Source organism: Suillus fuscotomentosus, assembly GCF_016647785.1.
Source record: "Suillus fuscotomentosus strain FC203 chromosome Unknown F5891scaffold_14, whole genome shotgun sequence".
In the NCBI taxonomy this organism is placed as follows: domain Eukaryota; kingdom Fungi; phylum Basidiomycota; class Agaricomycetes; order Boletales; family Suillaceae; genus Suillus; species Suillus fuscotomentosus.
In genome coordinates this window covers 366,259-379,497 of record NW_024539526.1, presented here as the reverse complement: position 1 = coordinate 379,497, position 13,239 = coordinate 366,259, and the positions used below count along the sequence as shown (strand labels likewise).

Here is a 13,239-nt window from a genome sequence, read left to right as displayed (position 1 = left end):
TACTTTTGAACAAAGTCCTCGCCCCCTTGTAAAAAAAATCAGATTTTTTTACCGAGAGGACTTCAGTATGCACCCATCAATCTCTTTGCTCGCTTCGCTCGCTACCGTCATATCATATCAGGCGATCTCCACAACGCCGTGCTACTGTTTTTATTTTGTATCATTGATCATCGATCATTTGGCACAGCTTCATATCATATTCACAGATAATCCAATTGGTCGTCGATGATCATTGGATGGTGCAAGATTCCGAGGCTAACGGTGATTAAACAAAAGATTTGTATCTATCTTTTCGCAGGCTTCAAGAACACTGGAATAATATTATTAGCCACGTACTACGGTAACCGTCTCGACGTCTCTGTACTTGTTCCAAACTTCCCTCAGTTATCTTTTGTCATCAAGGATAGATAAAAGGATCAAAATTTAGTTTCATCGTGTGTGCAAGTCAACCGTTACATCAATGGCAGTCGAAACCAAACCTGAAACACTTGTTCCGGAACTCTGGAGTGCACAGGAGCACAAAGGGGGGTCAGAGGAGCTGGGAGTTGAATACTCACTCTCTAAGGACTCCGACCTGTCTTTGGTCTTGCAAGAGTTTCCAGAAGGTGGTCTTGCCGCTTGGTCCACTGCTTTTGGATCGTAAGGAGATATTTTTTTAGTGGTGCTGGCTCTTACTTGATTGACTTAGGTTTCTCATATTGTTCTGCAGTTGGGGGTGAGTGTTGCGCTTTATCATTGATGAAGGATGGCGCTCTGAAGCTTCCAAGTTACATCGCATCATTTGGTGTCTACCAAGGTATTGCTGCCCATGAAAGTGAGGAAACTTTGTTCAAGCGGCTTGCCTTCTAGACTTCTATACTGGAAATTATCTCGCAAATGAGACATCATTTGCTATTTCGTGAGTTCTATAGGCTTCTCTATTGTGAGTATCCTCATGGTCTCTTGCAGATTCATTGGGAGCTTCAATACATTTTTAGGCACCTCTGTGAGCCTTGTATCAGGCACACTATACGATCGAGGTTATTTGTGAGTGTGCATGCAAATGTCTCGGAGACAGTGCTCAGCAGGCCTACTACCTAGTTACCATCTTGTCAGTTACCGGGTCGCTGCTGCAGAGTTTCTCTCTCTTCATGCTGTCATTGGCGAAGCCCAATCAATACTATCAGGTGACATCCTCCGGCTTTCTGACCTTTTTGTTTCTAACATCATAATAGATATTCCTTACTCAAGGCTTAGGCTCAGGTATCGCGTTGGGGTTGCTGTACATCCCGAGCCTGGCCATCGTCTCGCATTATTTCAGACGGAAACGCACACTGGTGATGGCATTCGTTACTATGGGCTCATCGCTGGGTGCTATCGTCCATCCAATTATGCTTAATAATCTCCTGAATGGGCGCCTTGGTTTTGCCAACGGTGTACGTGCAAGTGCAGGGTTAGTTAGCGCGCTCCTTTTGATTGCATGCTTGTGTATGCGAACACGCCTTGATCCGCCGACGACACCAGTGAACTATATCGTGGCAGCTAGAAAGTGTCTTCGTGATATTCCGTTCTTTTTCGCGACAGTAGGGTAAGACCTGCAATACACCATCTTCCGAATTTTCGAAAATAATCACTTGTTATGCAGGGCGTTTCTTTTCCAGATTGGCGTTTACTACCCGACATTTTTTCTTCAACTCGATTCTACCCAACATGGTATCAGCATCACCTTTTCGTCTTACTCTGTGGGATCTAGCATTATACAAGTGGTCTTTTTGCTGATTCAATCACCAGCTTGTGATTTTAAACGCGTCCAGCTCTGTGGGACGAGTTTCAGCAGGATATATCGCAGGGTATATAGGAGTCCTCAACTTGACCGTGATTTCGGCAATCTCGTGCGGATTGATACTTTTGGGCACTATTGGATTGAGTAGCCTGGCCAGCGTCGTTATCATTGGTGTGCTTTTTGGCTATTTTCAAGGGGTGTGTAAGTATTCTTTCCGATTTACTTTATAGTTGAAGGTGTTAATCGGTCATGTAGACACTGCGTTATTGAGTCCACTTATGGCTACCCTAACACACAACCCCTCTGAGCTTGGGTGAGTGATAACTCGAGCTTCAGTATGTGCGAATGATCTTATCTGGTCACAGCGGGTGGATGGGTATCAGTTTCTTTCTTGGCGGTGAGTGCTAGGATTAGATTTACTTGTATATTATTTTGAACTCGCATGCGTTCATTCTGCAGGATTCGGAAGTTTGATTGGTAGGTGCATTTGTAGCACTTCTTGCTTCACCTTATCAATGTTTACCTAGGAACACCCATATCCGGTGCCCTACTTACATCAAATTATATTTGGTGGAGACCCGCTCTGTTCTCTGGGGTGAGTCGACTGCGATTGCCGCTTCTCTATACATTTTGATTCGTAAATCGCAGATCGCTGCACTGGCCGGTGCCGCAATGTACATTTTCATGCGGCTCGTTCACATTAGAGTGCAGAAGCAGAATGAATCATGAGTGAGCGGCCTACGAGTCCATTTATGAGGCAATATTAATGTAAAGTCCACAAGTGATTACCGCTGCACGGCTCCTTTCTGCTTGTCTCTATGGCGTATGTAATTTGATTATAGTAACAATTCGTTATACTGGGCCGGATTTTGCGTGACGCGGATGTGACGCGGCACTGACGATCCTTGACGCGGCCACTGACGCGCCATTCCTATATTCTATATCCAACTTCCAGATCAAGTTGGATGAGTTCACGACCATTCTTTTGTTATTTTATTTGCCTCAGAGCCATGTACAACTAGGTATACATAAGCCAATGACTATTTTCTTTTCCTCCCTCTCTGGACCCTTCGAGCCTGTGGAGCACATCGACGTTTAACGGGCGGACATTCTTCAACAGGCAGAGAAGGAACTACAGCTTCGGATAGCTCATCTGCAGACTCCAAAGATGTAACATCAGAGTTATCACTGAATAAGGGGCCGCGCTGTCAATCACATAAGCTAGTTAGATATCTATCGAACGGAGCAGGTAATGTCTTCCTCACTTCAAGTTCACTCTCGCTATAATCTCTTGCAGAAACCCATTCATCAGGAATTCCGAGATACACATTCCGTCGCCTGTGATGTTGGCCAGCATCCAAACCCCACTGCTGGTTGCCTGCAGGTCCTGCTTCTTCGGAATCCTCGAACATCCTTGCTTCTAGTGCGGTCAGACACTCGAGGTCGACATCAGCCACGAAGCTTTTGGTAGGATAGCTTATCATGAGATCAGCCCAAGCCATCTTCAACAGCATGTTATCGTTCCATTCTTCGTTTCGAGCTTCGATGCGTTTTTCGAAATCACTGGCCTTTCGATGAGCAACCACGAGAGTGAAAGCATGCACCAAAGGCATGCCACCAAGCCATTTTTTGACTTGACCGGAAGCACCAGGAACATTCTCCGAGAACCAACGTGCAATTTTGGCATACTCGTGAGATGAGATGTCACCACAAAACGGTATGCTGTATGCACCCACACCATCTGGCTTCTTCTTCGATCGCAAGATGTAGTCTATCACGGGGTATGCCTCCGCACCATATTGGTTCAAGTCTGGACTGTCGAGGAGCTTCTGAAGCGAAGCAATATGCGGTAGTAGAATGTCGTCCAGTTCTTTTGATACTTCCGCTGACATAAAGTTTTGAATCAAGTCTTCTTCGCGAGGGGTATCCCAAGAGTGGATCCATTCTCCGAGCTACACAATACTTCGTGTCAAAAGGACTGCGAGTATAACCAGTCACTGTCACTCACGCGAATCTCACGCCTCTTAGCTTGGTCCTGCCAAAGTTCATCCTCGAGATCTCCTTGCTCAACATCACCAGGAGGTGATCCCAAACTTAATGGGAATCTGCAACCGCGCCACCAGACCACCCGCCAGCGTACTCGGTTGCGTGCACTAGCAGGGAGACTAACAGTGTCATAGGACTGAATCAGCCGCACAGGATACCAATACTTCCCGAGACGAGCCAGAGCTCCTTTGCCAACACTATAAGTGAGTGATCAGCCATATCTCGATTCTCAGCTAGGGTTGGAGATCAAAAGACAAACATCAGACGTGTCTAAAGGTCCGAGTGGACTTGCCCCGTAGTGCTTGCAGCTCAGCCTTGACACGGTCCTGGTTGAGAAGCACTGTGGAGATTATTGCAACAGATTCACGGGTACCAGTAAGGCTATTGCGACCAGCAATTAATGCCGCAGGGCCAGCAGCAGGATTTTCGAAGACTATTTGTTCGAATCTTGTCCGCTCGTCAGGAGATAGATGCAAGATGTGAGTTTGTTTCGGATGGTGGTGAATGCCCTTGTGAATGTAGTAGACGCCTCCTTTGAATGAATACAACACTGATATGACACCGCAGTCGATGTGCTTGAGCTGACTACCACAAAGGCACGATCCATTGAGTTGTCCTATGATACCAGCCCGACGGGTCTGCGGACGTGTGACTACCTCACAGGTAGGTTCATCACAAGTGATGACATCCAGGTAAACACGTCTCGTCTTTTTACCTTGCGACCACACGAGTGCCGACTCTGACCCCCTCTTGCCTCCTCCTCCTGGCTGACAAGCCCAATGTTCACTAAGATTGTCAGTTCTTAATACCTCCTCCCATGTGAATACTTTCAAAGTCACCGTCCGGCCATGGGTCCCATAACTCATCTCCACCGCCAGATTTGGGACGTAGTGAATTGGATGATTGATCCGGACCACGGCGTTGATTTGTTCGGGCTGCAGAAGGACTAACACTTCGGGTACGCCGGCGTGGTATAGACTTCGTGTCTGTGCAGAGTTCAAATAACTCCTGTGAGTGGTGTTTCATGTGTTGAGGGAGGGGTGGTGGATTTGAGACGGAGTGTGCAGGGTCATGTGATGGCTGAGCGGTCTGCACGGAGGCCGGAAGATAAGCTATTACATTGCCTGTTCTATTTGTCAAATCTGAGTTCACAAGGAGAATATGTCGAATGACGCACCTGAACGGTCATAGCAGGGTATGAGGTCCCCAAAACTCAGCAGCGGACCCGGCCGATCTGGATAATTTTGATTCTCTTCTCGTTGGGATAGAAAAAGTTGAATATATGTTTGATTAATTCCTAAAAGATGGTTATAACAAGTTTACTCCGTATTTCAAAGCACTCACAAAGGCCATGATATGATTTGCGGGGGCGCGATAATAAGGGTTTCTTTTCGAGCCCAGAGGAGACAAAACGAAAGAATGCTTAGTAAAATAAATTTATTACTGCCTATGGACAATTACAGTGTACGACGTCTAATTCTGTCAGGATGAAAAGGAACACTGTTAGAATATCAATTATTATGACAGATGTAGAATAAAATATACCTAAGTTATACGGACAGGATGACAGTTGAGGTGGTGAGGCCTTGAGGTTTGACGCGGCATGTGGAGGTGGTGAGGTCTGACGCGGCATGAATGAAGTTTGACGCGGCATGGAGGAGGTTTGACGCGGCACTGACGCGCATGTGACGCGGCAACTGATGCGGTTTGTGCTATGTTTGACGTGGCACTGTAGTAGGCCTTGACGCGGCATAGAGTGTGGATGTTGATATTAGTACAGAGACTGCGAAGATATTTGGGAGAACTTGTCGTGGTGTGAGTAGTGCTTGACGCAGCCTAAACGAGGCTTCTGACATGCCATGGTAGTTTTCCCTGATGGACGTGGTTGGTACGGTTAGCAAGTGCGGGGATGTACAACCTTCCGGAAAAGAGAGCTTGAGGGTCAAGAGCTCCTTCCCTTGACCCATCTTCGGTTGAGCCTGTCCGATCGCCACGAAGGAAGGAGGCACATGCCTCTTCATCGCCTGCTGAGCTCTGATCGGAGCTGAAAGTGTCGAAGCATAGGAGCAGATGTAGAAATTTCTAGGCAGTATTCTGGCTAAGAGCAATCTGCCTTCATCCGAAAAGAGTTAGCTGCGTGGAGAGCGGACATGAAGTCTATAGTCGGATTCGAGACCGGCAGCACTGTGGCACAATTTGAGTTCACGCTCAAGGACGTTGACGACGGGTAGCATGATCTCATCCGACACTATCCGTAAGAGTTCTCACAAATCCTTCCTCGGCTCCTATGGGCGCTTGCTTAATCGCTTTAGCGAAGTCGTCCTTGAGTTTCTTCAGATCGATAAGAGCGAGACACGGAAAGTGAACGAGGTGAGGATCTCCTGATGTTGGGACAACAGGGACGCTCGTAAAATTCCTATGCTGTTGATCAACAGCAGCTCGTTCTGATGGGAATGGCTCCTAACCTAAATGTATAACTTCTAAATACGAAGGTTTGGGTAGGGTGTCTCTAAAGGGTAAGTACCATCGCTTGGCTGAATGATGAATATAGCACTGCATACTAATGTAGTATTTCACCGACGAGGTTTCCGGCCGGCTTGGCTCATTTGCCCAATCAGAACAACCGACTTCCTTCCATACAGTCAGCCCGACTAAGAAGACTATCGTCCAAGGGTGCTGCGAAGGCTAGCATCAATGAAGCTTGACATATGGCTGAGGAATGTTTGCAGTATTCTGGTACAACGCAGACACAGAATATTTGATGCCATCAGACATGTCACATGGCTCCGGCCCTTGCTGAGCGCTGAGGTTCGTATCACGATGATCCAACCCTTTGATGACGTCATCCTCCTTTTCCACTGGCGGCAATCGCGCAACTACATGTTTGATTCTGGCCCAGACATTCTACGAGTTCACCAGACGTTTCAAAGTCTAAAGCAACATGGTAACTCCTGTCTTGTCTAAGTCTGGCAATTGGTGAACGGCGAGAAGACGATTTCGTGTCATGAGGCTCCCACACATTCGTAACCTGAAGCTTGAAGGGACGCGTAGTAGAGTCACTGATGCTATGCTGACACAGCGGACTTTGGAAATAAGTTAGATGCCAATATGGCAATATGACCAAACAATTGACTCATCAACAATCCAACACTCGAGTCAGCGTCGGACGTCCGATCTCGAAACCTCTTATGGATGCACAGGATTGAGTACCAAGTTTTACCATTGTTATTTCCCGCCTGACGTTAATTTCTTCACCTATCTAAAATTGACGGCATCTTCATCGGCGGATCGTGTGCGCAGCGGATGCACCGTTCCTTGAACCGTTGGACTGGCACGGCTGGCAGTGTGCCTGCCTCTGGAAGCTGCTGTGGCCTCAACCTGATGATTATGCTACTTACCACAACGCCCAAAGGCTCTATCCCTACTGACTAAGTTACGCAAATGGTGGCAAACACCCGGCTGCACCACCCACCGCTGGATGGGAACCTACTCTACTGTCTGGCATGTAGGCATTTATGCGTCACACGTTACTCCCGGTCCGCAGTACGTACATGATGAAACGATCGGTGCCCAGGCCTCGTGCTCCTAGCACCGGCAGGGACTGCACATTCGGGGTCTCCATAGCACTTTCCACAGCTTAGTAAGTTCTACCATAAGTTCGGAGCTAGCATGGTCATCATTACAGTTTGTCTGCCTTGCTTTGGGTTAGGCAGCGGGCCTCATGCTCCACCCATTCGCAGTGCGTTATTTACCTATGGTGCGCGTCACTTAGCCATCACTACTTTTGAACCAAGTCCTCACCCCTTAAATTTACATTTTTATATCGAGGAGACTTTAGTGTGCACATCAATCTCTTTACCTCGCTATCATCATATCATATCAGGCGATCTCCACAATGCCGTCCCACTGTTTTTGCCACTGGATCATTGATCATCTGGCACAGCTTCATATTATATTCACAGATAATTCAATTGGTCGTCGATGATCATCGGATGGTGCAAGACTCCGAGGTTAACGGTGATTAAGCGGGTGATTGTATCCATCTTTTTGCAGGTTCAACAAGCTTCCTGAAATGAATTACTAGAAGGATATAAGCGACGGTCTCATGGCTATGAACGAAATGGAACACTGGCATAATATTATTAGCCGGGCACATGCTACGGTAACTGTCTCGACGCCTTTGTACTTGTTCCGGTGTATAACGTGAACTTCCCTCACTCATTTTTGTCATCAAGGATAGATAAAAGGATCAAAATTTAGTTTCATCGTGTGTGCAAGTCAACCGTTACATCAATGGCAGTCGAAACCAAACCCGACACACTTGTTGCGGAACCCTGGACTGCGCAAGAGCACAAAGGAGGGTCAGAGGAGCTGGGAGTTGAACGCCCAGTCTCCAAGGACTCCGACCTTCCTTTGCTCTTGCAAGAGTTTCCAGAAGGTGGTCTTGCCGCTTGGTCCACTGCTTTTGGAGCGTAAGGAGACACAATTTTAGTGGTGCTGGCTCTTATTTGATTGACCTAGGTTTCTCATATTGTTCTGCACTTGGGGGTGAGTGTTGCGCTTTATCATCGATGAAGGATGGCGTTCTGAAGCTTCAAAGTTACGTTACATCATTTGGTGTCTACCAAGGTATTGCTGCCCATGAAAGTGAGGAAACTTTGTTTAAACGGCTTGCCTTCCAGACTTCTATGCTCAAAATTATCTCACAAATGAGACATCAACTGCTATTTCGTGAGTTCTATAGGTTTCTCTATTGTGAGTATCCTCATGGTCTCTTGCAGATTCATTGGGAGCATCAATGCATTTTTAGGCACCTCTGTTAGCCTTGTAGCAGGCACACTATACGATCGAGGTTATTTGTGAGTGTGCATGCAAATGTCTTGGAGACGATGCTCAGCAGGCCTACCTAGTTACCATCTTGTCATTACCGGGTCGCTGCTGCAGAGCTTCTCTCTCTTCATGCTGTCATTGGCGAAGCCCAATCAGTACTATCAGGTGACGCCCTCCGGCTTTCTGACCTTTTGGTTTCTAACATCATAATAGGTATTCCTTACTCAAGGCTTAGGCTCAGGTATCGCGGTGGGGTTGCTGTACATCCCGAGCCTGGCCATCGTCTCGCATTATTTCAGACGGAAACGCACACTGGTGATGGCATTCGTTACCCTGGGCTCATCGCTGGGTGCTATCGTCCACCCGATTATGCTTAATAATCTCCTGAATGGGCGCCTTGGTTTTGCCAATGGCGTACGTGCAAGTGCAGGGTTACTTAGCGCACTCCTTCTGATTGCATGCTTGTGTATGCGACCACGCCTTGATCCGCCGACGACACCAGTGAACTATATCGTGGCAGCTAAAAAGTGTCTTCGTGATATTCCGTTCTTTTTCGCGGCAGTAGGGTAAGACCTGCAATACACCATCTCTCGAATTTTCGAAAATAATCACTCGTTATGCAGGGCGTTTCTTTTCCAGATTGGCTTTTACTACCCGTACTTTTTTCTTCAACTCGATTCTACCCAACACGGTATCAGCATCTCGTCTTACTCTGTGGGTTCTAGCATTATACAAGTGGTCTTTTTGCTGATTCAATCACCAGCTTGTGATTTTAAGCGCGTCCAGCTCTGTAGGGCGACTTTCAGCAGGGTATATCGCAGGGTATATAGGAGTCCCCAACTTGACCGTGATTTCGGCAATCTCGTGCGGATTGATAATTTTGGGCACTGTTGGATTGAGTAGCCCGGCCAGCGTCGTTATCATTGGTGTGCTTTATGGCTATTTTTCAGGGGTGTGTAAGTATTCTTTCCGTTTTATACATAGTCGAAGGTGTTGATCGGTCATGTAGATACTGCGATAGTGGGTCCACTTATGGCTACCCTAACACACGACCCCTCTGAGCTTGGGTGAGTGATAACTCGAGCTTCAGTATGTGCGAATGATCTTATCTGGTCACAGCGGGTGGATGGGTATCGGTTTCTTTATTGGCGGTGAGTGCTAGAATCAGATTTACTTGTATATTATTTTGAACTCGCACGCGTTCATTCTGCAGGATTCGGAAGTTTGATTGGTAGGTGCATTTGTAGCGCTTCTTGCTTCACCTTATAAATGTTTACCTAGGAACACCCATCTCCGGTGCCCTGCTTACATCGGATTACATTTGGTGGAAACCCGCTCTGTTCTCTGGGGTAAGTCGACTGCGATTGCCGCTTCTCTATCCACATACACTTTGATTAATAAATCACAGATCGCTGCACTGGCTGGTGCCGCAATGTACATTTTCATGCGGTTCGTTTTCATTAGAGTGCAGAAGAAGAATGAATCCTAAGTGAGCGGCTTACGAGTCCATTTGCGAGGCAATATTAATGCATAGTCCACAAGTGATTACCGCTGCGCGGCTCCTCTCGTGATCATGATTATATTCTGCTTATATATATGGCGTATATAATTTGATTATAGTAACCATTGGTTATACTGGGCCGGATTTGCGAGTGAAGGTGATAGATACCGAGATCATTCTGAGGAATTCTGACGACATCTCACATGCGATTTTCTGGAGCCGACTCACAGAAGTATACATTAAACAGCGAATCATCTGTGAAAAAAACGTCGAGCATTAACGCGGCACAACCATGTGCATAAGGCTCGAAAAAGGAACGTCATCGAGAGCGGTGATGACGAACGAATTGGCACCAAGAGAATTAAGACAAGTAGCACGTCTTTCGACGTGCTCGACGAGCAATACCAATTCGTCATGCTCAGCCGGCATTGCGAGTGTGAAGGTGATCGAGCACGCAACGCGTCTTTTGACGTGCTCGACCGACGACAAGCAATAACAATTCGTCATGCTCAGCCGGAATTGCGAATGTGAAGTGATAGACAGAAATCGAGTAAGCAACACGTCTTTCGACGTGCTCGACAATATCTACGACAGGACTGATCCGTGTGCAAGTGGCACGGGGATAATGAACTTATTGTATGGCAACCATTAGAAAGCAACAGTGGAAGCGGAAGCATACATGCATGGCAGTAAAGTTTGGTGTAGAAGGGATGACGGAAGCGTTCAACGGTGGAAAGCAACGGAGGGGTGAGAAAAGAGGGTTTCCACGGATCATAGCAAGTCTGTGCGGTCGCTCTCGTCGTCTCCAAGCAGGTGAAAATGATGATATGACGTAAGTTGTTTGAACTCTGGCACATTGTCATCTCAGCACGACGGCTGGAGTCAGCGCAGTCCTGGGAATGCTGTACCTGAAACGACAACGATGAACAGCGAGACGAGCCCCCCGCTGATGCGCAGGGCATCGATATTACTTCATGTGTTCCTTCCGGTGGATCTCTTCGAAGTTCGAAGAAATCTGAAAAGGACCATGACGGTGACACTATGGAGTCGTCATTGAGCCGAAACACCGGCCCCATGACCGTACGCATGACCTTGAGAGGTGGATACATGCAGGCAGGCGGCAACATGGTATTCCACGATATCTGCAGTAGTCGTGGTATCGCTTCGTATTCAGAGCAGTGATGATCAATGATTGTTTGATTGGGCTTGCTAGTTAGCAGAGTTTGGGCATCAACGTTACTTGTTGGCATTGGGCTATCTGCTACCTTGCTGCCGAACGAGAAAGTTTGCTCTGATCAAATTGGTAACTTGAAGCAAAATGGGTCATGGGTCCCCGGCCTCTGCCGAGATCGTTCTACCCCTTGCCGTAACGCAGCTGCCCGAACTTCAGAACGTTCAAGCTTACGCCTCATCTTCAACGGCTCATCAGGAGTATTCCTAGCTAACTTGTGTCACTTTCTCGCAGTCTCATGGACCAGCTACTTTCTTGCATAGGGAGCATCACGCTGAAGTCCTACATCATGTCGGAATTATATCTTTGTACACCAGGGCAGTCTCAGGCTACTGCCTGAAAAACATGGGATCGGAGCGCTTGAACAAGATTGATACTCTTGTCAAAGTTTGCCCATCTATGATAGTATGAGTTAGGATTTCTTAGAAGCACGGTGCGGTACCATTTTTGGTCTATGCGAAGTTGTAAACTGTGCTCTACTGCTTTTAAGGGAAGTTCTTTCAGACGCCTTATCACACATTTCTTTCTCATACAAGTCGGCTGGTTTATGAGACTAGCCTAGACTCGTTTTACCGATTCTGCCGGTTGTAACCGGCAGAACTGACCCCAACTATAGTTCTGTCCCCTCCACTATCCTCTTGGCAGCAGGTGCGTACTCATCAAGACCCAACCCGAGTTCGAGCTTCTCACTTGCTGCAAAAGGGTTGATCTGCAAACGAATATCTGACAGATAAGTGTATCCTACCTCCAGAAATGCTGCTTGAACCGTCTGTGATGTAGTCAATATATTCTATGAGGTTGGTCCCAAGCTCCTCGCGCTTTCCACTTGCTGCAAATGGGTTGATCAATAAATGAATAAACGGCAGATAAGTGCATCCTACCTCCAGAAATGCTGCTTGAACCGTCTGTGATGTAGTCAATATATTCTATGAGGTTGGTCCCAAGCTCCTCGCGCTTTCCACTTGCTGCAAATGGGTTGATCAATAAATGAATAAACGGCAGATAAGTGCATCCTACCTCCAGAAACGCTGCTTGAACCGTCTGTGATGTAGTCAAGATATTCTATGAGGTTGGTCCCAAGCTCCTCGCGCTTTCCACTTGCTGCAACTGGGTTGATCAATAAATGAATAAACGGCAGATAAGTGCATCCTACCTCCAGAAATGCTGCTTGAACCGTCTGTGATGTATTCAATATATTCTATGAGGTCGGTCCCAAGCTCCTCGCGCTTCTTACTTTTTTCTAGGAGATCGCGTTGAAAGTCGTTGCCAGGGTTCTCTCGCTTGGCTGAGTAATACATCTGAGCGAATATGATACTGCTGATGATCATGCACACTCACAGGGACGCTTCGAGAAGGCCTCTGGGGTAGGTGACGCTGCAGCAAGGATCACAAAAGATATAAGTGCACTAAAGAGCACAGAGAGCTGCATGTTCAGGGATAGTAAAAAGGAACTTCGTCGATATACTACACTGAAATCCAAGAGGGCTTTTATACATTTTAGCAGGTCCACTCGGGTTTAGACCGATTGAATGCCAATGAGTCCTCTACAGAAGCTTCATCGTCGTGATTCACGTGACGGTGATGACCAGCGTTCGGTAGCACTTCCAAGCATGAATTCAAATTCAAATATCACCAACATTCACGTGGAGTCCCGTCACAAAGAATGCTCCTTTCTTTTGCCCTTCTTTTCGGACGACCAGATCATTAAAAAGTTTCTGGTAGCAAGCGAAATTGTGAAGGGCTTCCTGCTTCAGAGCGGAACAAGTTAGAGCGAGTGGCCTTTACGAGAAACCTGTCCATCTGCTCGTAGTACACCGACATTTTGCGGAGCTGAGCAGGATTCTGTGATCAATAGTAATTACATACATC

General features: G+C 47.0%; 4 protein-coding genes across 4 annotated transcripts; 2 read left to right on the top strand and 2 right to left on the bottom strand.

Moving 5' to 3' along the window:
• Positions 1-329: 329 nt before the first annotated feature.
• On the top strand, positions 330-2,969 carry F5891DRAFT_1213168 (major facilitator superfamily domain-containing protein). Its single transcript, XM_041369244.1, has 15 exons — positions 330-639; positions 689-715; positions 768-796; positions 850-898; positions 949-1,026; positions 1,081-1,166; positions 1,231-1,567; positions 1,625-1,721; positions 1,771-1,963; positions 2,018-2,075; positions 2,128-2,159; positions 2,222-2,239; positions 2,290-2,357; positions 2,411-2,491; positions 2,545-2,969. Exons 1-14 carry the CDS (start codon positions 461-463, stop codon positions 2,489-2,491), a joined length of 1,332 nt encoding a protein of 443 aa, XP_041228674.1. The 5' UTR covers positions 330-460; the 3' UTR covers positions 2,545-2,969.
• F5891DRAFT_1171703 (uncharacterized protein) lies at positions 2,585-5,214 on the bottom strand. Its single transcript, XM_041365552.1, has 6 exons — positions 5,153-5,214; positions 4,986-5,105; positions 4,097-4,794; positions 3,771-4,005; positions 3,028-3,714; positions 2,585-2,967 (listed from the first exon to the last, which is right to left on the bottom strand). The coding sequence occupies exons 2-6, from the start codon at positions 4,995-4,997 to the stop codon at positions 2,803-2,805; spliced, it is 1,797 nt and encodes a 598-aa protein (XP_041228673.1). The 5' UTR covers positions 4,998-5,105; positions 5,153-5,214; the 3' UTR covers positions 2,585-2,802.
• A 2,887-nt stretch (positions 5,215-8,101) lies between these two features.
• Positions 8,102-10,032, top strand: F5891DRAFT_947966 (major facilitator superfamily domain-containing protein; the record flags this gene model as incomplete). The annotated part of the gene is made up of 13 exons (XM_041374777.1): positions 8,102-8,280; positions 8,330-8,356; positions 8,409-8,437; positions 8,491-8,539; positions 8,569-8,667; positions 8,719-8,803; positions 8,852-9,204; positions 9,262-9,352; positions 9,402-9,594; positions 9,648-9,705; positions 9,758-9,789; positions 9,852-9,869; positions 9,920-10,032. The coding sequence occupies 13 exons, from the start codon at positions 8,102-8,104 to the stop codon at positions 10,030-10,032; spliced, it is 1,326 nt and encodes a 441-aa protein (XP_041228672.1).
• Positions 10,033-12,398: 2,366 nt separating this feature from the next.
• On the bottom strand, positions 12,399-12,942 carry F5891DRAFT_1020437 (uncharacterized protein). Its single transcript, XM_041361126.1, has 3 exons — positions 12,709-12,942; positions 12,509-12,655; positions 12,399-12,439 (listed from the first exon to the last, which is right to left on the bottom strand). The coding sequence occupies exons 1-3, from the start codon at positions 12,797-12,799 to the stop codon at positions 12,423-12,425; spliced, it is 255 nt and encodes an 84-aa protein (XP_041228671.1). The 5' UTR covers positions 12,800-12,942; the 3' UTR covers positions 12,399-12,422.
• Between the last annotated feature and the right edge of the window lie 297 nt (positions 12,943-13,239).